The following is a 25,942-nucleotide window of genomic DNA, read 5'->3' as shown; positions in this document are numbered from 1 at the left end:
TCAAGGTGCTGAGAGAACAAGCCGGGCCTGCAGTTCCCCTCTCCACGGCTTAATGGCTTTTGCAGGCATCAGGTAAAGAAGGTGTTTCCAGAAGCGCGAGTTCAAAGACAGGGGCCTGTCAGCCTTCCATTGCAGAACTCTGTAGGGCTTCAGCAGTTTCAGTGACGGGGGGAGAAAGGTGACGCTGCTGGCTGGAGTAAACTGGATTAAGATTATTTTAATCTTCCTCTCCACCAGTGCTTCGTGGAGTCCACTCTCGAGTTCGAGCCTGGTCCCGTTAGTCATGTAACTCTTGCTGAGGATGATGATTAGCCTGCGGCTTTGCTCTATCAGTGAGTGGATCTCATCAACAACAGCTGGAAGGGCAAGGTTTGCATCAGTTTGGAGAATTAAATGGTGGACACAGAGGGAAAACTATTGCGCGCTCTTGTTTTATGGCATTTAACTTTTGGCTGCACTTGCCAAGGTTTTCTTTAAAAATAAGACATTTTAAATTTGTTTTACACACCTAGCAAAATGATCATCTCAATAACTATAATGATGAGTGTTCACTGGGCACTTATGCCTTCCCTAAAGCTCTGCGTATATGTGCCAAGCCTTGCTCTGGACCCCAGAGAGTTCACCCAAGCCTAGTGATAATTCAGCGTACAGGAAAGAAAAGGGGGAAAAAAGAAACTAGGAACTTAGAAGGAGTTGAAAGAAATACAGTAAAATGGTATTAAAACCATGAGTCCATACTTTAGAAGTAACGATGTGCCTTCTAGGTTCCGTGCACACCAGCATGCTGCACCTTGTCAGAAGTGCTTTACCTCCAATCAGAACTGAATGAACTCTTTGCACTTGGTGCCATTCTCCCGTTCTGATTTGTGCTGGGAGGAGAGCACAGGCTATTTCCTATTCACTGCTGTGTTTTCTTTCTGGCTCCATTTAGTGCAGGTGTGGCACATAACAAATACTGGATGAATAAATGAATTACGGTGAAAGTGACACTGCTCTTTCTCCTCCTCCATTTCTCTTCTGCCATCTTCTTCTCCTGGTTCTTTTCCTCCTCCCCCTACTCTCCTCCTGCTCCTCTCCTCCTTCTCTGTATCTTCTCCTTATTTCTCTTCTTCCCTCTCTCCCTCCTTTTGCTCCCACTTCTCTACTTCTGCTACCTTCTTTTTCTTCCTCTCCTCCTCCTTCACCTCTTTCTTCCTCTCTTCTTAGGTGTCAGGCCTGTGATGCAGAGTGGAGGGGTCAATGCAGAAAGGCTGGAGTTACTGTCCCAGTTTTTATTACTGTGTGATAATGAAAATTGGTTAACTGGACTGACCTGGTTAACCAATAACTAGTCATGAACTGACCTGATTTCTTCTGGCTTAAAGGACTTTGGCCATATGTATATATTTAAGGTAAAAAGATAAACGATCATCTCCTTAAAAGAATTGTCTTCATTAACTGTCTGTCCAGGATTCCCTTTCTTACCTCTGCCAGGAACCACATCTCTCTCAAATATGCATAACTTATAGCCAAACTGTTTCTCCAGGACCCTGGGTAGCGTCTCCACAGCAAACGTGTACTCTTCTCCATTATCAGGATGGCATTCTTTCAGGTAAGACACAAAGGCATCATATGTTTTACCATCTAGGAGACAAGATGGACTCTTTTAATTTGTGAGTATAAGAAAAAAATTAAGTAAAAACCCGTGTGAAAGTCATATAAAGAGAGCAGAATTATTGACAGTCAAGTCTCAGATGCATACCTAATAACCAATGATCTAAATATCTTCTTAAAGCTTATGCCTTAAGACTTCCAACAGAGAGGAAGGGAGAGAGAGGGAGAGACAGAGAGAGAGAGAGAGAGAGAGAGAGAGAGAGAGAGAGAGAGAGAGAGACTAATAATCATGACATTAAGGCATGTATAGGGAGCCCAGAAGACCTTGATCCCAGGACTGGGATGTAAGTTACATCTCCACTCATTCACTTCAGGTGACTGTACCACACTACGACTGGCGGTTTCACTCTCTAAAAGCCTTTAGAACATAATGTCAAGGCAAAGTAAAATAAGAGACACAAACCAGACTGAGACTGTGCCCTGGAGCATGGAAGAACTAATAAGAGAACTTGGAAGAAGATGTTAGCAACAATGAAAAAGGAGGTATGGATTTAAAGGAGACCATTGAGAAGCATATGGGTGGGGTCTAAAGTTGTAATTATATTACAATCTAACACATGGGTGCTTGCAAACACACACACACACACACACACACACACACACACACACACACACACACACGACGGGTATCAATGTCAAGAGGAAAACCTATGATACTTTGAAAGCTTAGCAGTAATCCTCAAGGGGACTCCCACTGAGTTTTGATAAGGAAGTGCTTAGACATCTGGGAGAACAACGAAGGAAGAGAAAAACATGTCACCTAACTAACAAAGACAATTCATTCCGTCCACCATGTGAGTAAATCTCCTCTCCATGATTCTTTTTTGGGTTTTATGCTGTTTGTTGGTACAACTCGACAGGACTGAAAAGAAGCAAATTCACAGATGAAAACTCCCGTGACACGGACAGAGATGAAGAAAACAGTTTGGCCAGTGAAAGAGGAGGAACCTCAATGGTCGTGTTTTCCAAAAAAGAGAAGTCTGAGTGATGCCTTCCATTATGTAAGTAGTGCAGATGGGGCATCATGGTACTGGTAATATAATAGTGTATATTTATCACACAAAAACTTAGTAGATGGCCAAGGAGTTAGAGCTGCACCGGCCCGAATTGAAAGGTAAACACAGTTGGGTCTCTTATTAAAATAAGATGGGATGGAGCAACTCTGGTTCCTTCTTCTGTATGCTATGTTCTCTATACCCAGGGACCCAACCTTATTACTTCACAAAGTTCACAAATCAACGCTTTCTCTACCCGGCGCCAAGCCTGCCCGGTTCTCCTCACACTATCACGATCTGCCAATTGGTTAGGACCAATTGTGGATATAAAGCAAACGATTTAGCAGAATTGAATATGTAAGAAAGTTTTGATAAAGTTGTAGATATTAAAAAAACAATGAAGCAGCTCTATTATACTACAATAAAAATAAGCTTAAAAAATCTCAGAGAAGCGTATTCGAGAATCACTTTATATCATGTGGTTAAGGGGTCCCCAAAATTGGATACCAAAAATGTAAAGATGTACTTGGGTCTTCCACATAGCCACACCACAGCAAGTAAAGATAAATGACAACATGGGACATTTACCTTTCCCAATATAAATACTAAAGGAGCCTCACCTAAGATATAAATAGTGCCTGGAAATAAGAAAAAACAAAAACAAAACAAAACGGAAAGCCCGGTGCCAGAATGGGCCAAGAGTGGATATGTTGAAAAAGGAGACACACATAAAAGTATCAAATATATGAAACGTTATGTGTGTTTTCAACCTCATAAGATGAAATACAAATTAAATCTACTCAGCCTCAAATCCTCATCTATTACACAGGCAGGAATCTGAGAGTGTTGGGGTGAGGGTGTGAGGAAAAGTCAATGTCATCCTTGTTGGGTGTGTAAAATAAGGAAGTGGGATAACTCCTGTCAAGGCCTCCATGGATTCCACTGTGGAGATCATTCCCAGGGCAATACTGAATGAGTAGAAAGCAAGGGATGGATGACTTCATTCAGCACAACATCTCTATAATAGCAAAGAGGCAAGAGTACAAACACCCACCCATCTGAAGGAGATGACAGAAAGAGTGGTGATTACACAGAAGCAAATTAGTGAGGACTACTGGGTGTGCGGGCACACACCTGTAACCCCCGTACTTGGGAGATAGAGGCAAGATGATACATAGTCATGGGAGGCCAGCCTGGGCAACATTAGACTCTATTTTTAAGACAGGCAGACAAGCTAGCAGGCATGCAGACATACGGACCAACACACAAACAGATAGACAGACCAAACTACACACAGACAGAAAGAACAATTGTCCAACGGACAGGAAGACAGACAGACCAACAAACAGACAGATCAACCAACCAACACACAGACCAAACAAACAAACAACATGTAGACAGACAGACCAAGCAACCAACCAACACATAGAAAGACAGACAGATAAACATGCAAGCAGGGCCTTAGCAACTCTGAAAGATGAGGGATTCCTTCAATAACATGGACAAATACATAAGCAATCCTAAAGCAAAAACTGAAAATAGTAAAGTAAGGTAATTAAACCAAGAATTGATTTTTAAAGGCAGCGGGAAGAATCCTTGTTAATAACTCACTGGATGTTACAGCAGGTGGGAACATTGTGGGAATCAGAGACAAGGACAAGACAGGAAAGGTCTCCTGCTGTATATTGACAAATTTTGAATTTGACCTCTATGAATTTATTTTTTCTATTAAAAACAACAGGTGCACACACACACACACACACACACACACACACACATATACAAGCCACAGAGTTGGGTTAACTTTTTCAGAGCATAATAATCTTGAAATTTAAAGATTTTTCAGTCACTTTAAAGCACATGGTGAAGGATAGGCCATTAGACATGACATCCACTGAGAGCTGACAGATCTAGGAGCCTGAAGGGAGATGATTTTGTTTCTCCCGTTTTCCTCCAGGTATACCATTTGTCCTCCTTTTCCCAGTTCAAATGATAAAAAAGATGACAGAAAAGTCAATGAAAACAAGAGTGTGTAGTGGTGTGTGTGTGTGTGTGTGTGTGTGTGTGTGTGTGTGTGTGTGAACACAGGACATGTGAGGAGACAGTTCACAGACATAAAACATCAGAAGGAATACCCTGAGACGTCACAAACAAGTACAGAGTTGCACATTGCCCGTTTCAGTGTAACCCTCACAGCATAACCCCCATCTCTGGGCTGGGAACCAGTGTCCCAGATTGTTAGCGGTGTCATCCAAAGAGAACGAAAACCAGTGTTTCCTTTATGGGTGTCCCCTGCCTCAGCAGCAGATTACCTGTTAGTGTCTCGTCTCTTCCCGCTATGCGTCTATACAATAAAACCAAATCAACTTTATAAATGATGCACAAGATGACCACACACACTGCTGCCACAGAGATAAGAACGGCCACCGTTATTCCCCTCGCAAAGACATGGCCTGGGATGTCAGGTGTTTCTGCAGAAAAAACATGAGAGAATCAGTGAAATTTAGATTTCTGAAGCAGTAGCATGCTTCAGAATAGCTATTTATGCTTTAGGGCATAAATAGCTGTACTAAGAATCACAGTTATTGGATGAGCCAACAATACATGATCTTCAATGGAGGCACACTAGACAGAGAGAAACTGGGTTTCCAATATGGATAAATCAATCAGTTTGTACTTTAGGAAAAAAAATATCCTTGAGGCTTCTAATCCCTAGTATCTTCATGTGCAAAGTAAAAATAATAAACGAGCCTCCTGCTTAGCTTGCCATTGCTCATGACACTCCACTGTTAAGAGTACTTAACAGTGCCTGACACACAGCACTCAGGGTTTTGACAGAATTTTTAGCAATATTTCTCTTGTAAACAGTCATGTGTCCCATATCAATTCAGTTTGTATTCACCATAGAGAAACATGAAAGAGCAAAGAGGGATATAAGACATAAAATAATTCTAGCAGCCATCTAAGAAAATGGTGATGAGCAAACAGGAGAGAAGATTTGGCAGTTAAGAGTACTTGGTGCCAGTGCAGAGGCCCAGGATTTGGTTCTCTGCATCTACTTGGACTCTTACAGCCATCTGTAACTCCAGTTCTATGTGGGGCAATTGGTGGTGAAGGGTACCCTGATTCTCAGCCGAGATAAGTGAAGCCTCAGGAACCCTGAGGGATGGTAGGAAGCTTCCTAGTCTCCCAGGAGATCAGACCCCTCTCCCAGCTAGAGCCCCCCACAGCCTCCGGTAGAGTGGTGTAGATCATGTCCTAAGTCCCTCCTCCAGGTAGGATCAAGCCAGATCAACCTCATTCCAAGTCCCTCCTCTACAGGTAAGGATGTGATATAGGCTCAGGACAGGACCGTCAGGCCTCAAAAGCCTCCTCCACAGGTGAGGATGTGACCACATGTAGGCTCAAGTGCAGGACCACACTCCCAAATATGTAAATGAGGCATTCCCAAATCCTCAGGCCAAGCCAATAGGAAGCACCTGTTGTCAGACTCTGAACCATCCCAAAACTGTATATATGAGGCCTGTCCAAAATTAAATGTGCAGGAATTATTCCATCATCTGAGAGCTTCTGTCATAAGAGCTGTAACACCACATGGGGAGAGATCTGCTTTCCCAAAATTGCTGCCAAAGGCTTGAAGCTCTCCTGCGCCCCTTCCTGCCGAGCTAGTCCTCTGCTGGCTTAGCTTGGCTTGGCTTCGAATCTCACAGCATCAGAGGAAGCGGAGATATTGATCCACAATATACTAATCTTTACAATGATTCTAATCTTTTGTAAGCTTACACAATACCACAGCAACTACCTACCTATGCACTACTTTCTTCCTTTTCTTTTGCTTATTCTCCAAGAGTAAATCCTAATGGTGTGGGAATTTCCACATCGAACAGTATAAGTCTCACTGAAGTTTTTACTCTCCTATGTGGCACACTTTTAAAAGATAATCTTTCAAATAAAATCAGTCATTCCCCCCTCATTAAGTAAACAATTACGTATAGTTAATAAGCAAACTCTTAGAGGTCGTACTCTGGGATTCCTACATCTTTGAGAGAAATCTATGAATTCCTGATGTTCTAGAGATGGGAAGATCCTATTACCCAAGTGATATTTGTGAATTGAGAGGAGCCACAAGAATCAGAAGCTCTGAGGATGTGAGAAGTGTTGAACTGGTACTGAATAGTACCCAGGAAATACAAACAGCATCAGATAACAGAAGATAACTTCTGCTTTGCAAGTGCACAGACCACAAAACTGACGCTCATGTGACAGAGAGGATGATGGAGGAGTTCCTCGTGGGAGGGAAGGACGTGGATCTAGACCTATGAGCTGTGCCTTTTGTCACCTTGCTCTATGACCTGAGATGGGTTTCTTCACCTATGAAAGCTTGCTGTGGAGAGTGGCTGGAATCCCAGAGACACGGCACACAGCCTGTCAAGAGAGCGACATTATCTTGTACCTTTCCTCACAAAGACAAAGTGTTTGGTGTCTGTGGCTTCTTCGTTAGCCACGGTGCAGTTATATAAAACATTGAGATGCTTTTCTGAAATTTTCTTAATTCTCAGGAGTTTTGAAGCATGCAGTTTGCCTTCAGAAATCCTGCAATGTAAGAAGATAATTTAGCAACAGGCTTTGTTCATGAGCTGTAAGTTTACTCAAAAGATGGAAATTTATATGTTAAAAAATATGGAAAGGAAACATCCGCCATGTTCCTGTTTCTGGTGTGAATTAAAATTAGTTTTCCAACTCTTCAAAGGAGCAACAGAATTTACGGAAAGATACACTTCCCCCCATTTGTTTTTCTATTTCTCCCTCCTAAGGACTTGGAATTCATTCCATACCATCACCCCTACTAACTGTGGTCAACAGTCAGCTTTGCATCTTTCACTGTTATAAGTGAATCTTGGGCACCCAGAGTCTATGAAGAGATGTTGTTTAGCTTACAGTCAAAAAGCATGACACATCGACCAGCAGGGCCCCAGAGCTACATCAAACCATGGCAGCAACATCTGTGTTCTTATATAGGGGCTTTCTCTTCCATTCTACAAAGCCATCAGAATTCAATCACAGGGACTCCTCTCTTATGGTGTTTTGAAAAAGAATAGCCCCAATAGGCTCATAGATTTAAATAATTGGTCATCAGGGAGTGGCACTACTTGAAAGGTTTAAGAGGTCTATCCTTGTAATAGAGAGTGTGTCATGGGGGCAGGCTTTTATGTTTCAAAGAGCCCTTTCTAAGCCCAGGGTCTAGCCCTTCCTGTTGCCAGCAGATGCCAGCAAATGTAGAACTCTCCATTTTTTCTCCAGTACCATGTTTCCCTGTATCTCCCATACTCCCCACCAAGAGGAGAATAGACTAAACCTTTGAAATTGTAAGTAATCCCTAATTAAATGCCTTTAAAAAATATAGTTGGCATGGTCATGATGTCTCTTCACAGCAATAGAACCCTGACCAAGACAACCACCCATCCAGTCAAACCACATTTCAAAGGCCTCCTCTCCTTAAGGAAAGAGCAGGTTTATTCGTCCATTCTGTATACAGTCAAAAGATAAAAGATAAAGACTCCTGTCAAAGCTGCATCACGCGGATCTTCTCAGTGGTTAAGAGAATGAACTGCTCTTGCAGAAGACATGAGTTTGATTATGTACGCCATTTTTACTTTTTCACCACAATTAATGAAAATAAAGCATTTGACATAGTTCTCAAAATCCAAAGTTGCTCTTTTATGAGAACCTTGGTGACTTTCCCCCAAGACTCTGGCTAACTGCTACCTTTATGAAATGATGCTAAGAAGCACTCACTAACATTCTCAGGAAACTTCTCTCTTCAAGCTTAGCAAATCTCTGTATGATCGGTCACATTGGAACACGGCAAGGATGGTGAGAAGAAAAGTGTAATTACAGTCAAACTTAAACATCCCATCAGCCGCCCAGGAGCCCAGCCTCTCTTCTGCTGGGTGCACGTGTAGGTTTTACAGCACAAACCCCAGCATCTCTTACATGACATGCATACATACCAAGTTGTCTCGTTCCTGTCTTCTTGCACGTTAGCATCTGAGCTGTCCTCTTTCCTGATGCTCCAATAAAGCAGATCATTTTTATTCAGTAAAGCACTGCAGTTCAGCTCCACATCTTCTCCTAGGTAGAAGTTGACAGTCTTGGTATTGAATTTAGAAACTAGGTAGAAGTTTCAAATACAACCGGTGTATGGTAAGTGAATGCTAAATAGCTCAGCTCTCAAAAAAAATGAAGAAATGCTTCATTTTCAAACTTTAAAAAATTACAATGAAGGAGAAGAATTGTGTAGCAAGAACTAGCCATCACCAAATAATTAACTGACCTCTATTTAAATATTCACCTTTAAATCAATTATTAAAATTTAAGGGGTAAGATTTCCCCATCTTCAAATGAGTAGACAGTGCCAAACCAATATCTCTCTTAAACTACCAGAAAAGCAAGATGGAAATACCATATACACCAATTATTTAAAATAAGGAAGGTACTGCTGCACATGGGAAAAAACAAGGAATGGTGAGATTAAAGTGTGGCTGGGAAAGCTCTCTTCCAGGTAAGTAAACATGAGCTGCCATTTTATTTATAAGGAGCACCTTGGAGGTGAAATAAGCCGGAGTCTGACTAAGCAGAGAGCCCGGCTCTGTGGGGTAGCCTCACAGAGCATCAGTAGGGCTTGGGTAGCATTAGGCTGCAAAGGCTTGCAGATGTTTCCAGTGGGACCATAGGAGAGCAAGTGTCACTCAGTAAGGGATACATGACTTCCTCACAGCCAACACATGTGTGTGTATTTGAGTATATGGGTCAATTAGAGAGGTACATGAATTAAGCAAGACGTGGGGAAATTTATTGAAAAGCAATTCTTCGTTATACACGTAATTTTCATTCAAGACAAAGCAAGCAGGCATGTAAATGAGATATGTGCTGGTTTGTGTTTTACGTAAAGGACAAAACATTGGCTGAATAATTGGTAATATTCAAGTTTTGATTTTGCCATCATCAAAGCTGAAACAACTTTATAGAAATACGTACTACAAAATGGTGGAAATGTATTTAGGGACCCTTCAGAAATTCTATCCTGATCCTGAACTAAAGTCCCTCCAACGATTTTTTTAAAAGCATAAAATTCAAGTCTGCAACTCAAACAGCCAATTTCAAAAGAAAATCTACTCTTAATGCAACACAACTCAGGTGTCTACTAATTTGATACAAGCTCAGAAGTTACAGGAGGGAAACACGAAAGGCTTTGTTTTCTGTAATTACACCATTATGCTTCTATAAGGCCACAAGCCTTTATGTGCACAGTAAAGAGACTGAGCCTCCTGATGCACACCTGCTTGACCCTGGACGAGGTGTTTGTGCTGTGTACGTGTGTGCTCAGGATGGAGTGTGCAGTGAGCGTGCAGTCAGCGCCAGTGACTGCTCCTGGAAACATCCTGGCTTCTCTGTGGTTTGGATTTGGAATGTCCTGTCATTGTGCATTCAGAAAGCCTTTGCTTTTGCCAGACTTTCCAAGGTCCTGCCATTCAGCTGCACAGTCCCATGCTGTGGTCTTAACTCACACCATAAGAAATGGTGTTCTAGCAGCAAAAGTTTGCAACCAACACGAGCACAGAATGCTCCCCAACCCCAGCTATGTAAGTTCACAACAAATTGCATAGAGCACGTCTGCTCCCAGCCACCCCAGCTGAGTGGTTTGGGATAATTATGAGTCGCTTGGCCTGGGTGTCAGTAGATACTATGGATTCAATATTCCTGTACTTTGGTAGGAAAATGTATTTTAAGTCATTTGGCTCAATGATTTAGACTAGGCAAATTTATTTCATTCCTTCCTTGTTTTTATATTTGAAAGAAATTACCTAATTGTACACACTGAGTCTTAATTGCTGTCTAGACCAGCAGTTCTCAATATGACCCCTTAGCAACTGAAGGACCTTTTCACATGGGTTGCCTAAAGCCATCCTGCTTGTCAGATATTTATGTTATAACTGTAGCAAAATTATGGTTATAAAGTAGCAACAAAGTAATGTTATGGTTGGGGTCAGCACAACAGGAGGAACTGCATTAAAAGCTCTTGGCATTAGGAAGGCGGAGAACCAAGGCACTAGAAAATCTTAAAAAGTATAGCCAGTTCCATCTATGGCCAAATATTTAAACTGCAGATCAAGATTGGATTATCCCTCCAGAGTATTATCACCAAATGTTCATGTTTTGAAAGGTCAATAGAGGAAAAATAGGGGGGGAAAGTGGCTGAGAGAGTAGTCTACCAATCATAGACAGCCCCACTGATTTTGAACAGAAGTATCATTTAACAGGTCTAAAAGGTTCAATAGTCAGACAATGACATGCTTTTCCTCATTTTGTAATATTTCTCATTAAATATATAATGAATCATCATCACACGAGCCAGATTTACTCTTGGAAACTCCGTTATTTGCATTTGTAAATTCAGAAAACTCAGACTGTATAACATACCTAGTTCCACACCAACCTTCTCATACTTTGATCCAAAAATTGCTGGAGTTATTTTACTTTTCCCTAAAAAAAAAAAAAAGAGAGAGAGAGAGAGAGAAATCAATCAATCAAACAAACAAAGAAACATCCATTAGAATTGCCCTGAGTTTCTCTAGGACACCTATCTGTTGGAATGTGATCATTCTATGTAACAAAGATTCCAACATTGAGTTTCTACATTATCCATGATTTTATTTTCTGCCGTTTAAGCGGCCCGAGAATGTTAAGTAGACCACCTTGCAATTTTTAAACTGTGTGCCATTCTCAGTTTTCTATCCCATTCCATCCAAACTAGGACAGGACTTATCCCCTTGTTTGGTGTATCCTTGCATTATATACCACCAGTCTAATCATCATCCTATCATGGCACTTGTATTCAAATAACCTGTGCTCTATGTCATCATGAGCACAGAGCACAAATGTGGGGACTTTGACAATTTTCCTCAGCACATGGCTACGTTTTGTTGTTAATTATTTGTTGTTAATCTGTTGCCTAATTTATAAACTAAATTTTACCATGGGCATGTATGTATACAGAAGCATAGCATGTGTCAGTTTTGGTTCCAACTGTGGTGTCAAGAGCCCCACTAGGCTTTGAGCTTTATCTGCAGGTCTCAGCAGCCATTGCTACGTCTTGGCTTGCGTCATGATCTTATTAACTCTTCATTAACACAGTTCATAGTATCAGACCTTTGTTGCCCATTAGCTGTATGTTCCTATTGATGAAAGCATCATTCATCTAGAATCCTTTAAACTCAAACATTGGTTTCTGCTCAGTGAACCTGAAGCCAAAAAATGTGTCATCCAGGGAGACCTCTGTCAGATACAGAGAGGACCAGATGTTTAGGACATAGAAGATGGATAGCAATTGGGAAGCTTGTCTACTTTACATCTCTTCCTTCCATTTGTCCTTCTCTCATGGATGGATTTGATGAATGATATCAAGACTAGATAAGGCATGTGAAGAATCCCTTCCAGGCATCAATCTTACTCTTGAGGATGTGGAGTCTCCAGCCCTAACCATATCCCGGGTGCCTTATCTGACACTATCTAACCCTGCTGTGCAAACCTGTAGACCCAGCACCATTACTGCCCCTAGCGATTTTTGGTCCTAACCTAAAGTATATAAAGCTTCTCCTACTAATCTCATTACTGTCAAAATGGGTTAAGTGTTATGGGGTGGGTTCCTGATTTAAAGGATGAGCCCATCCCAGGCTTTCTGTCTCATACATAGTCATTTACCCTCCAGTCACGTGGAGGTCTTCTTCTCAGGGCTGAGGAATGGTTGATGTGCTAGGACAGGACCTGAGTTTAAATCCCCAATCCCCATGTAACAAGCTAAGCATGACTGCATATGCCTGTGACCCTAGAACACTGGGAAAGAGACAGGCAGATCTTGGAAGATCCCTGGTGAGTTAGTCCAGCCATATTAGTAAGTTCCTGGTTTAACAAGAGATGTATATCAAGGTCATGACAACGTGATACAGACCGAAATACATCTGATGCCCTGAACCACAGAGCACATCATAGATACGCACTCATAGGTAGTCCCTTGGCCTGGAATTTTCCAGAACTGCCAGACAAATAAACTTCTATAGATTATTATTGGCCCGGTCTATGGCAGTCTGTTCTAGCAAAAGAACATGGCCAAAAGAATTTCGTAGGTGATAGTACTCAAGGAACTGAAGAAGGGTTATCTTGTACTGTCCAAGCAGGCTATAAAGATGTCTTTTTAAGAAAATCAAAACTGTCAGTCTCTGAGAAATGCACATAATGGTGGAAGTAGAGAGGGGAGAGCAAGAAGAGGGAGGAGAGGAGAAGATAAAAAAAGAAAAAGACTGGCAGATATGTGCTCTTGGGCTTGAGATTAAAATATAATGTAGATAAGATAGACTCTTATATACATACTGGAGAATGTGTGTGTGTGTGTGTGTGTGTGTGTGTGTGTGTGTGTGTGTGTGTGTAAACATGTGTAGAAGCAATCTGGGAGCTTGTGGATTTGGGTTAAATGTGACCTCCACACTGGGTTTCTAGTTCACGGGGGTAATAGTGTGGAAGGTCATGGAACAGACAATCCATGAAGTTTTTGAAAGTAGATGAAGAGCAGTCAGGAAAATCTAAAGACGGCAAGATGGGCTCTAGAAAATGTAACAAGATGGTTGCTCACTCAAATTTCCCTGTGAGTTCCCAGGAACATAGTGGATGGCAGATTCTTGGCTATGCCATCTGAAGGTCATCCCTGTGCAGTGCAGTTCAGCTGAATCACCTCTCAGGTCATGTCACCATAATGTCCTAGGTCTTTAGTTGTCCTCTGGGCTCAGGGCAAACTGGGCTATGTGCAAAGCTGCCCTCAGACTAGCATATGGTGTCCTTGGTTGTCAGTTGCCGAATGTTCTCCTTGTGTGCTCTGTCCCTTCAAGTACTGTCCCCCCACAATCCAGATATGGCAGTCTTCAGTACACATCACACCCTTTAATCTCCATGACAACACCTTTCATATAGTTACAGCTTTAGTGCCTGCTGCCCCTCTAGACGGGTATAAAATGTCTTGACTACAGTGTATCCCTTGGCTTTGGTGAATTTTCCTGTGTCCTTTGCCTTCTAGTACTAAGTACAGCTTATTGAATATAGTCACCGAGAAATATTTGTGACCCTCCCCCAAAAACATATTTGTTAAGCGAAAATGGAAGTTTAACAAGATCCTGCAATTTACTCAAATTATAACTAAGAATAAGCTGACTCACAAGAGATTCACCCATGTAAGCTTCTGTCTGCTGCTGAGAAAATGAATTTTTAGCCGGTTTTATGGGAGATAAAATTTTTAAACCTGAGATTTCAAGGGGTGTTGTAGCATCAAAGCAAAGGAGGAACCCTCCCCACCCCAAGTAACTTCACCGTGGAATAAAGCCCTGCTCCTCTCACAGGTGTTTGCTGCGTCCACAAACGTTCTCTTACCTTCGATAACCGTTATATTGACAGTCTTGGTGATGTTGTACTGTTTCCCATTATGGTGGACAGAAGACACGCAGGAGTAATAACCCTCATCTCCAAACTCGGCGTCCTTCAGGATCATTGGGGTTTTGGATATTTTCTTACAGTTCTGTTTTTTTTTCAAGGCAAATTAAAAGGCTTTAGGACACTAAAGGCAGCATAGTTTTAATTGTTCACATCCCTAAGGCTTAAGATCTTTAGGGATAAAGGGAAACACAACGGATGACCAGCAATCCCTAAGCACTCGTATCCCAGCAACTCACCCTTGCTTCCACTAAAGCAGTAAAGTGCCCTGTTATCACTGTCACTAATGAGGAGAGGGCTCTTAACACCACTATTATGTAGAGTTCATACATACACATACACACACACACACACACACACAGAGAGAGAGAGAGAGAGAGAGAGAGAGAGAGAGAGAGAGAGAGAGAGAGATGAACAAGCAGAAACAGACAAAATCTTTAAATAACAAAGTCCCTGCTTCTATCTATGAAGACTATCTATGAAACACACCCCTATTGCATGACACTTTGGCTCCAATTCTGTGTGGAAGGAGAAGGTAGATGAGATGGACAGAATGGCCTAGAGTAAGTTTGCCAGCTCTGGATTCTTGATGTCCTGTACCAGAAAGCATAGATGGCTAGACACATGGGCATACTTCAATCTTTCTCTTTCTCTCCACCTGGCATTGCAACCAGTAACAACAGCAAAGCCACCGTCTACAAACCAGCCCTCAGGAAACTGATGACAGGTCCTGAGCTGTGCAGGAACTATCAGAAAAGGAAATCTGAATGACTAACTTTGACCATGTGGCTTTGTTCCTCCACATTCCTAACAAGGAGAACCTAATGCTTGTAGGCTTTGCCTCTTGCTGGCCACTGCTGGTGGCTTCAGTAGAAAGACCCAGGCAGTTACCCAAATATCTTGCAAAGACCCCATGTTTGACACATAGCTGCAAAGTGTTTCTGAGTGTAAATAGCAGTTTAGAAACCCAAGCAGATTCTTTTTAATATATACAAAGTGCTAGAGGTCTTCATTTTCAGTTCCAACCAGACCTTTTCTGATTCAGCTGCCTTGTACCTCAGGAAGGTCACAGACAGCTCACAGTCTGAGCATGCTTGGCGTTCCGGTCAGCTGTTCAGCCACAAACAGACCTAGAAACATGCATCTCCTAAATGTAGCTATGTGTGTATTGGGGCTTTTTCCAAAACCATAAACCAAGAGTCTTTGATTTACATATACTTCAAAAATGTGTATCTTTAACAGGAAAAGAAGTCGGGTAAACTCAAGGCTGAGTCTTGTTTAGAAAACACTTCAGATAGGAAGCTCTCCTGCAACCTCACACATGAAGACATTACAGAAAGAGCTACAAACAGGGCCCAAGGAAACCACCAGTGACTCGGCTTCCACAAGGTCTCCAGCTCAGTTTTTGACATGGTCAGCAGTTCAGCTCTGCTCTTCCAACAATATGAACGTGTTGCATATGTTCACAATCTCGAATGTGCACAGCTATGTGATACATGCTAAATGTGAGCCCCAAGTGTGAACAGCTCCTCTGTAGCATCTTTTGAAAGAGCTCTAACAACCCAATAAGGAAAACGCCCACCAAGGAAGCAAGCAGAATCTACGCAGGCTATCCACAAAGGTAGCTCTGTTAGAATTCGGGCCACACATTTAACTTAGAGTCATTGAGAGAACAATAGGAAGATATACCAAGCTTCTGAAATGTTAACCCTCTGAAAGTATTATTTCTCATGTCAGGGAAGAGTAATAAAGACAGGTAGAGACTTGGGCAATCAACTAACCTCTCTCTGGTACAGTCATTCTACATGTGGGGATTTTCTTGGATGATTAACCGTTTTATTATAATGTTAATCATAAACCACCCAAAGATTTATAGGCATATCATCCGTTATAATCTGTAAGTGGCTGAAGGGCACAGGAAGCCTACACATGTCTAAAAGCAATGAGGTCAGTTAGCTGAAATTACGCCCATACAAAATGTAGGCCAAGTTTGAAAGAAGGCTGTTCAGAGAGAGGTATGAATGAATAATCACACCACCTTCGTTAGAGCAAACAATACAGAATCACTGCCAAGCACAAATGTTCATCCCTTAAACGAAAGAGGCTCAGCTGAGGGATTACAGGGGATCTTTTTTGTTTTCTTTGTTTTTCATTTGCTGTCTTTCAGCTTTATAAAGTAAACTCAAATATGCAGAAAACATATACAATTGTGTTCCAACATTTTTAAATGGATGTTGAAAAATACAATGAGAAAAGTAATCTAAACCTACTTTCTGAAAACAGGTTCAGTTAACCAGAAGGACAGTGAAGGAAGAACAGAGAGAAGTGGTTACTGCTAACTGAGCACTTACTACAAAGTAGGGTGGTCACCATGCAACGCACACTGCTGACATCAGCTCCTTACAATAGCCATATGGAAGGGTTTCTGACTTAGGCCATGTCACCAATGTGGACTTACACCAGTTGTTTTAGTTGAGGTTAAAATAGTCCACAGTCTTCACATTCCCCACAGGGGAGGCTATCTTTCCTATTGAGTGCTCAGTGGAGATTTTCAGCGTGTTACCTTATAAAGTGATGTGCGGTTGATCAGCTCTCTGTAGTTGGGATTTTCACATGTTATTCTCAGAGATTTCTTAACCTCAACCTCTCTGCTGGTCACAAGTTTTTCAGAGAAGCAGCTGTGTTTGTTTCTTTTGGTGACATACAAGGTCCAATTTTGATAATTATTTCTAAGAAACAAAGGAACAGAGGAATTTTATAACAGCTAAAGAGATTTTCCAACTACTTCCAATCTTCCAATTTACCCCAATTTCTAGAGGAAGAGATTTCATCATTAATGTGTACGTTTTTCTCTGCTACCCCTTGGTTCAGAACAGAAAATTTATAATTACACTCCAGTGCACTCTTTATACACCCATACACAGACCATCACACACACACACACACTATCACACACACCACACACACACCATCACACACACCACCACACACACCATCACACACACACATACACACACCACCACACACACACACACCACCACACACATACACCATCACACACACACACCATCTCACACACACACACAAACAAACACCATCACACACACATACACACACACACATACACACACACACACACATACCATCACACACACCATCACACACATACACACACACCATCACACACATACACACACACCATCACACACATACCATCACACACACACACACCATCACACACACACACATATCACCACACACACCATCACACACTCCACCACACACACACACACACACACACACACACACACACCCTGTCACACACCATCACTCACCATCACACACCATGTACATACCACATACACAGCACACATAAGTACCAAATGGACTACACACAGGCAGCCATTTGCCATGGATGGAAGAGCAACTAATGTTTTAAATTTCACCATCAGTGCTGGACTAATTTAGAGATTCGCAGACCAGTATTGCATAGTCTTAGTTTCAAGAGATGTATGAGACACAACCTTGTCTCCTGAAGGTGTGTGCATATGCACTGTGCGTTCTGTGTCTCAAGGCCTGTTATTCTGTGGACTTTTCCTTAGCACTGAATAAGCTGGCGTTTAGCCGAGCCCTTGCACGACTGAGCAAAGGTGAGCTGCAGCAGCTCTTATGGCTCTGTTTCCTCTTCGAGATCAGCCGTCTTGAAGACGGCGCTCAATGACATGATTGTAAACAACAGTGTTCTTAACAGCAGAAGCCTTTCCAATTCTACATTTGCTCACACTGTTCCTATGACATATGGGTCCACATCCCCAAAGTAGCAGATATATTGTTAAATTGTCCTGTGACCTGGGAAATATGTGTATGCCTGGGTTTTCTCGGGTCCCTTTTCCTTCTGCAATGAGACAGACAGGAGAGAGCAAAGTGGCCTATGGCTCAGACTTCCCGGTATGTTACAGTGTGCGTGTTCGAGGGAGACTGACCATTTCTTTAATGTTCATGTGAGAAAGCCAAACATCCCCATGGTCACACGTGTGTGTGTGTGTGTGTGTGTGTGTGTGTGTGTGTGTGATGGTATGTGTGTGTGTGATGGTGTGTGTGTGTGTGATGGTGTGTGTGTGTGTGATGGTGTGTGTGTGTGTAATGGTGTGTGTGTGTGTATGTGTGTGTGTGTGTGTGTGTGTGTGTGTGTGTGTGTGTGAGTGCCAGATGGGACTAGGAGTAAATGCACATTGTTTTGCCCCTAAGGGGCAGGAGTGGTTGGCATACTACATTTTCACACACTCCAGGATTTAAGAGGGGAACAGACTGTCATGTGCTAAAAAACAGGGACCAAGCGGCCGTGCATAGTAGGAACTACTTGGCCCTGAAAAGAGTTTAGGTTTCCATGGGCAGCATCCTCTTCTCAAAACTCCTCTCGTCAGAACACACTGGTTTCTACCTCTGCAATCCTCGATTCTTAACAGTCAGCAAACCTTGACAGCGTGCCTGCCATGCGTGGGAACCCCTTAGAAATTTGAAACCAGGCAACACTCCCCATCAAAAAGCTAGCAGGAAACTGAGATCAATAGAGTCAAAATATAAGAGCCCCCACTTCCATGTCGCCTGTGGCCATGAATCAGCGACACTCTGGCTATAATGGCCCCTCTGTCTGGGTGCTGCTTAGGTTTAAGAAGCCAGGCTTAAAGGCTGGTCGGTCAATTGTAGAGTATTCGCCTAACAGGAACATAATGTTCCGTTCTAACACCAGAAACCTAAGGCAAACTGAAAAAGATGAGGAGAGAGAAAGAGAAAGAGATTATTAAGAAAGAAAAGAGGAAGAAAGAAGGGAGAGAGGAAAGAAAAGAATTAAAAGGAAAAACCTATTTTCTTCTCTCTGGCTCTAACATAAGTTTTGTTTTGTTTGGGTTTTTTGGTGGACCAGCCTCAGTCTCCTACTTCCTTCTTAGCAGATTTACTTTCCTTTTTAAAAGATTTTAACTTTTGGACTTCTACGTGCCTGCAAGCATGTGTATGAACATAGTATAGAAGGATCAGTGCCACACAGCCCAGAAGAGGCCCTGGTTAGACCTGGGATTCCAACTACATTGAGTCACCCAACACGGGAGCTGCAAACTAAACTCAGGTCTTCTGCAAGAGAAGCGCATTTTCTTTCTTTCTTATAAACAAAACTTATCAGATACTTTCTGTATTTACATTTGAAATGTTATCCCCTTTGCCCACCCTGATCTCATCCCCCCTCCCCCTCTACTTGTCTTCACAAAGGTGCATTCGCTCCCAGTCACCCTCTCCACCTCTGTGCCTTGGCATTCTCCTACATTGGGAAAATGTGCCCTTCCTGGACCAAAGGCCTCTTCTCACATTGATGCCAGACACTGCAATTCTCTGCTGCATATGTAACTGGAGCCATGGGCGTCTCAATGCGTGCTCAATGGGTCATGATCTACTCCATGGGAGCTGTGGAGGATTTGGTTGCTTGACAATGTTGTTCTTCCCATGAGGCCACAACCCTCTTCAGCTCCTTCATTACCCCCCTCAGCACCCTCACTGGAGTCCCCATGCTCAGTATGATGGTTAGCTACAAGCATGCTCAACTTCATGACTCTGGCAGAGCCCCTGAGGAGGCACCCCTATCCGATTTCTGCCAGCAAGCACCTCCCAGCATCAGCTATAGTGCTTGGGCCCAGTGGCTGCACATGGGGTGGATCCTCAGTGAGGCAGCCCCTGATAGATTCCCTCTTCAATCCCTGCTCTTCCACTTGATCTGGTACCACCTTCCCTGAGTATTTGTTCTCTTTTCTAAAAAGGACTGAGACTTCCACATTTTGGCCTTTCTTCTTTTTGGGCTTCAAAAGGTCTGTGAATTGTTTCTTGGGTATTCAGAGCTTTCTGGGGCTAGTATCCAATTATCAGTGAGCACATACCATGTGTGTTCTTTTGTGATTGGGTTACCTCACTCAGGATAATATTCTCTAGTTTCATCCATTTGCCTAGGAATTTTGTAAAGTCATTGTTTCTAATAGCTGAGTAGTGCTTCATTGTGTAAATGTACCACACTTTCTGTATCCATTCCTCTGTTGAAGGACATCTGGGTTCTTTCCAGGTTCTGGCTATTTCAGCCTAATATGGCTGCTATGAATGTGGTGGAACATGTGTCCTTGCTATAAGTTAGGGCATCTTTGGGGTATATGCTCAAGAGTGGTATATCTGCGTCTTCAGATAGTACTATGTCCAATTTTCTGAGGAACTGCTAGACTGATTTCCAAAGTGGTTGTACCAGTTTACAACCCCACCAACAGTGGAGGGGTGTTCGTCTTTCTCCACATCCTTGCCAGCATCTGCTGTCATCTGAGTTTTTGATCTTAGTCATTCTGAATGGTGTGAGGTGGAATCTCAGATTGTTTTGATTTGCATTTTCCTGATGACTAGGAATGTTGAGCATGTCTTTAGGTTTTTCTCAGCCATTCTGTATTCCTCAGTTGAGAATTATTTGTTTAGCTCTATACCCCATTTTAAAAATAAGATTGTTTGATTCTCTGGAATCTAATTTTTTGTGTTCTTTGTATATACTGGATATTAGCCCTCTATCACGTGTGGAATTGGTAAAGATTTCTTCCTAGTTCATTGGCTGCTGTTTTGTTTTTTTGACAGTGTCCTTAGCCTTACAGAAACTTTGAAATTTCATGAGGTTTTATTTGTTGATTCTTGATCTTAAAGAATAGGCCACTGGTGTTCTGTTCAGGAAATTTTCCCCTGTGCCTATGTGTTCTAAGGTTTTCCTTACTTTCTCATCTAATAGTTTCAGTGTACCTGGTTTTATGTAGAGATCTTTGATCCACTTGGACTTGAACTTTGTACAGGAGATAAGAAAGGGTCTATTTTCATTCTTCTGCATGCTGAGTGCCAGTTGAACTAACACCATTTGTTGAAGAGGCTGTCCTTTTTCCACTGAATGTTTTTAACTCCTTTGTCAAAGATGAAGTGACCATAGGTATGAGGGTTCATTTCTGGGTCTTCAATTCTGTTCCATTGATTTACCTGCCTGTCTCTGTCCCAATACCATGCATATTTTTGGTTTTGTTGTTGTTGTTGTTTATTATCACAACTACTTTGTAATAGAGCTTGAGGTCAGGGATGGTGATTTCTGCAGAAGTTTTCTTGTTGTTGAAAATAGATTTCGCTATCCTAGGTTTTTTGTTATTCCAGATGAATTTGTAAATTGAAACACATTTTCTTAACCAGTAACCTCTCTTGCCTCCATCTGCTCAGCGCTAATTTCCTTATTAAAATGGATTCTTTTGTTTGAACTCTGTCTAAAGATATCCAAAGTGCCTGCTTCCATGCAGAAGCTCAATGTGCTCAAAGCCCTTGTCAAAGATTCTGCCTCATCACTGGATTGGGCTCCTTTGACCCACCCCCTTCCAACACACTTCAGGAGTTGTCTCAGAAACCCTCTTCTCCGTCTTATGTTCCTGCCTCCTCGAGTCTTCATGTCCCTTGCTCATCCCCCTTATCCTGATGGCCCGCCCCTCGCTTCCTAATGCAGACTGTTATATGTCCTCTATATCAGAAAAATAGATGGCAAACATCCCCTGTCTCCGTCTTTTCTCCTGGATTACCATAGATGCCTTTTCCCCTCCATAGTCTTCCCACCTTGTCCAGAGTGCCCATGTCTTTACATCATGTCCATACAACCCTGACAGTGAGGGTGGGGGTCGTTTCTCTTCCCCATTCATTTTTAACCTGCTCTAGACAGATCCAGTTGCAGCATACTTATCACAATTATCTCCCTTAAGATGGCACATAAACTGTACTGTTATAGAAAAAAAACGACACAAATAAAAACCAAGTTCAATGACTTATTTCTGACACTCAGACGTTTGTGTCAAATAAACAACTATGACCTCATTTTGTGAAAAACCACAGGCGAGAAGAAAAGGCTTTGCTGTGAAATCTCACTTCTCTTTCTCTAAGGTGGACTGATAATGATCAGGGCTCACTGTAGAAAAAAAGACAGATTTCTAAGAGAATCTGCTACGCCTCACAGTTGAGGGACGCACCCTTCCAGCCCTACGCCACGTTTTGTAGGTCAATGCCAAGACTTTATAAAGGATGTTTACCTGCACATGTGTGCATGTGCCTGTGTGTGAATACACATGTGCATGCGTGCTCCCTTTCTCTTTCTCCCTTTGAGTTTGGCTATTGTCTTGTGGCTGGGTAGCAACTACATCTCTTCCCCAGTAACTCTGCCTCTAGTTTTTCAGGAACCTCCAAAAACTAGGCTAGGATGTCTCCCCCTAGACCCTCCCCTTTCTCTGAAGCCTGAACAGGACATGTGGGAGGCTGCCCCTGCTGCTCCTGCTTCAGGTGACATATCATCTGAAGTCCTAAATCCACTTCAATTTCATCTCTGTTTATTATTAACAAGAGTCCCCTCAAAGTAAATCTCATTAATCATTCAGTAAAATTACTACATACACATACACACACACACACACACACACACACACACACATATAAATTCAGAATGACCAGCTTAATATTTCTACAATGAAATGTTTGTCTTCTGTTGAAGAAAGAGCAGGAGAGGGAAAAAATGCATAGGTTATCAGAGCTTACAAATGTGTATTTGCCTTTCTGAACCAAGGTCAAGAATCCCCGGAAAAATGGTAAACAAATTGGCTCACTCACCCCAGTTGAAAAAAGTACATTCCCTCGTCCTCCAGCTCAACAGGCCAGAATTCCAAAGTGTGACCATGAAAAATGATTCTGGGTGAGTGTCTGGTGTTCAGCTCTTGATGCCCATGGGAAGCATTGCCTTTGAACCATCTCATGGTGGCTGTTTCATTCTGGCGCACGGGTGCAGGTACATCGCAGGGTTTCAGATAAAAAGGCTCTCCCTCTACCACATGAACTTGTGAGCGGTAAATACAACTTTCTACAGCAGATTGAAATGGGAAAGGGAGATAAGACAAGGCAGGGGTGATTTTCAGTGACCCCCCTCCACCAGTATAAAAGGCAAAGTCACCGAGGAGGCTACAAGAAATCTCTGCATCACACTCCTGTGCTGTCTTCTGTCTGAAGAGAAGACATACCAGAGATAAGACACTTTCAGAACCAAGATGAAGATAATGCTGACGGCTTCCCCTACACAGAAGGTTGAAAAGCTTAACCAACCCTTCCTCGGAGGCACTGAAGCCACATCTTCTGAGTATGAGACTTCATAAGGCACTGTTAAGGAAAGACGTAGAAGTCATAGTGTATTCTCATGTTCCCTCAAAACGCCAGCACCATGGAAACTCCATGGGAAAGAAAGGAACCTGTGTGCACATCTCATCTCTGTCATAATAGGTCTCATGTCTCTTGTGCCCAACCAATCTGCCCACTCAATTCTGCAGAGTTCTGAGAGAGATAATGGAGTGCTTGGGTAGCTAGATTCCACCAGCAGCATGTTTTCACATAACTGACCAAGAACTGATAAATACAGACCACCCCCTATACGGAATCTCTTTCTCATCCCGTCTCCCTGTTTCTTGGCTCAGATCCTTTAGCTTTGGTCATGTAGCTACATGTTTTTTCCATCTCCAAAGAGTGGCCCTCTGCTCAAATTTGAAGTTGTTGAACAGTTATCAACTTCTCTGGATCTAGAATGTCTTTAATCCTCATTTAGGAAAAAACACCATAGTCTGTTAAGTACCTGCAGTATTTCCTTTAGACCATATACCAAATGTTGTCTCTGTTGTTAGGGTCTATTGTTCGGAGAAACATTTGGGAGGGCGTTAACTTAATGTTAACCACAGCAGAAGGAGGAAGCGGCTCAAATGTCAGATCTACTTCAAAGTTCAAGAATGACACCAAGCATCAGCCTCTTGCTGGTGCTTGTAACATAATCTCTGTTCTCCATCCCAATATCCCAAGATCCTTGTTCCTTGACACTCAACACAAGAGTCTTTAGTGCGTTAATGACTTTCACCAGCTCCTTACAGACTCGGGGCTACAGCTTACACCATATATGCGCTACTCCGTGTCTGGATCCCTCTGCACATCTTCCAGTCTGAAATGTCCATCCTTTTGCCTGTATGCAGCCGTAGGGAGTTCTTTTCTCACTATTATTTAGGACTCAGGCATACCGTGATTAGACCACTCACTGTATATGTGGTGGGGGCTTAGATTATTGTAAAAGAATCCATTGGACATTTAAAGTTATCCTAGGTTTCCAAGTGTTGACTCATTGAAGAAACAAGCCTGCTACAAACCTAATTACTTGTACTTGGGTTGATGAATGCATACATTTCTTTTTGGAAAAGGCCTTCATTTTAAAAAAAAGATAGTGGGCAGTAAGAAGTTAGGAATGTATAATTATAAGGAGCCCCATGTCTTAAAATACCCTTTCTTGTAGAGCATTTAGCACTACAGCCTCACTTTGTTGATTGATATGATGCTTGAAATTATAGAAATGAACAGAGGTCAAGGTGTATGGACTGGGTGAGCAATCGGTCCAGTTCTTGCATGGGCAAAGTCCTGGTTTAAATTTTTCTATGCAGACAACTGTGAGGGGCCAGCACCAACAAGTTAAGTGAATTCCACATATAAAATATTGATACATATGATTATAATTTCTATTCCTGAAAGGCATCCCTTAAGCCCCCAAAGGAACAGGGAGCTAGAGCTTGAGTCCCAGACATAGCAGGCCATAAAATAAAGCTAGTTTTGTTCCAAGACTGTGTTCCATGGTCATCAGGAACAGCTGACAGATGCTTGTCTATCAAGCATGGAACAAATCTTGTACTTTGCTGTCTTCCTCGGCAGTCCCTAACAAATCAGTTCATACCAAGAAGAATAGCAGTCTTTGGGATTTGGGTATCAATATTTGTGTTGCATGGCAGATAGCATGCCACCAGTGCATGGGTCCATTCATAAAAGTACCTCCAGAATGGACAGTTATTATATGAAAGCAATAATAGCTGATCCCTGTTTTCCTTCCTCAATAATTCTCAAAGTAAAGGATATGGGCTCAAGTGTTCCCTTCTGGGTGTGACATTCTGAAGCAAATTAACTGGCTTTCTCCTCTAAGTCCTGTGCAAATGTTACCAGTCAGGGGACTTCTCAACAAAGAAGAAGACCTTCCAATCCACTTCCCTTTGGAGAAGATTCCCAGATTAACAAAGCTCATACATTAAAGGTGTTGTCCAATCTGCTCTGACACTTGATTTAGAGTCTTGCTTTCCTCATTTTTTCTAGCACTTGTGTGATTTTCAAGAGGTGAAAAGTACTTTCTGCTCACTTGTTTTTGAATAAACCTTTTAAAATGAAGGAATTCTTGCTTTCCTCTCAGGGAACAAAAGCTATATACTATTGCCTAAAACCAGTAAGGAGACAGTTGTCTTGTTCCTCTATTTCAAATGGCAATCAGAAACAGGTGATAGATGCCCTTTTATTCTTACATGAAATTCATTGCGAAGTCCCTGCTTCTCCATAGGGACTTTGTGCACCTTTATTTTATCTGGTTTCGGGTCTCTTCCTTCCCCTCCCCCAGGAAGAGCAAGTCTCTCTCAACCTTCTAAAGAACAATTGGAAGTCACTAAATGCTAAATCAATGAGGCAACTTCAGTAAGTGCATCAGCTACAAACAAAAGCAAACCCCCATAATTTCCCTCTAGCTCTCTAGAGAAGTTTATGTGAATGTTCATAAACCACTTACTTGAGGCACTTTTAACAACAAGAACACAAAGTATCAAGATCAGTTCTTCATGGCGCAT

At 42.2% G+C, this 25,942-nt stretch overlaps 1 protein-coding gene across 1 annotated transcript; it reads right to left on the bottom strand.

Annotated features, from left to right (window-relative positions):
• IL18R1 (interleukin 18 receptor 1) lies at positions 1–25,942 on the bottom strand (the record flags this gene model as incomplete). Its single annotated transcript, XM_080917541.1, has 10 exons — positions 1–356; positions 1,465–1,623; positions 4,961–5,119; positions 7,102–7,241; positions 8,660–8,780; positions 11,130–11,192; positions 14,124–14,268; positions 16,747–16,912; positions 22,875–23,121; positions 25,885–25,942. 10 exons carry the CDS (start codon positions 25,940–25,942, stop codon positions 1–3), a joined length of 1,614 nt encoding a protein of 537 aa, XP_080773667.1.

The sequence above is a fragment of the Micromys minutus genome, assembly GCF_963924665.1.
Source record: "Micromys minutus genome assembly, chromosome: 5".
NCBI classification, from domain to species: Eukaryota; Metazoa; Chordata; class Mammalia; order Rodentia; family Muridae; genus Micromys; species Micromys minutus.
This window is presented reverse-complemented; position numbering and strand designations above follow the sequence as displayed.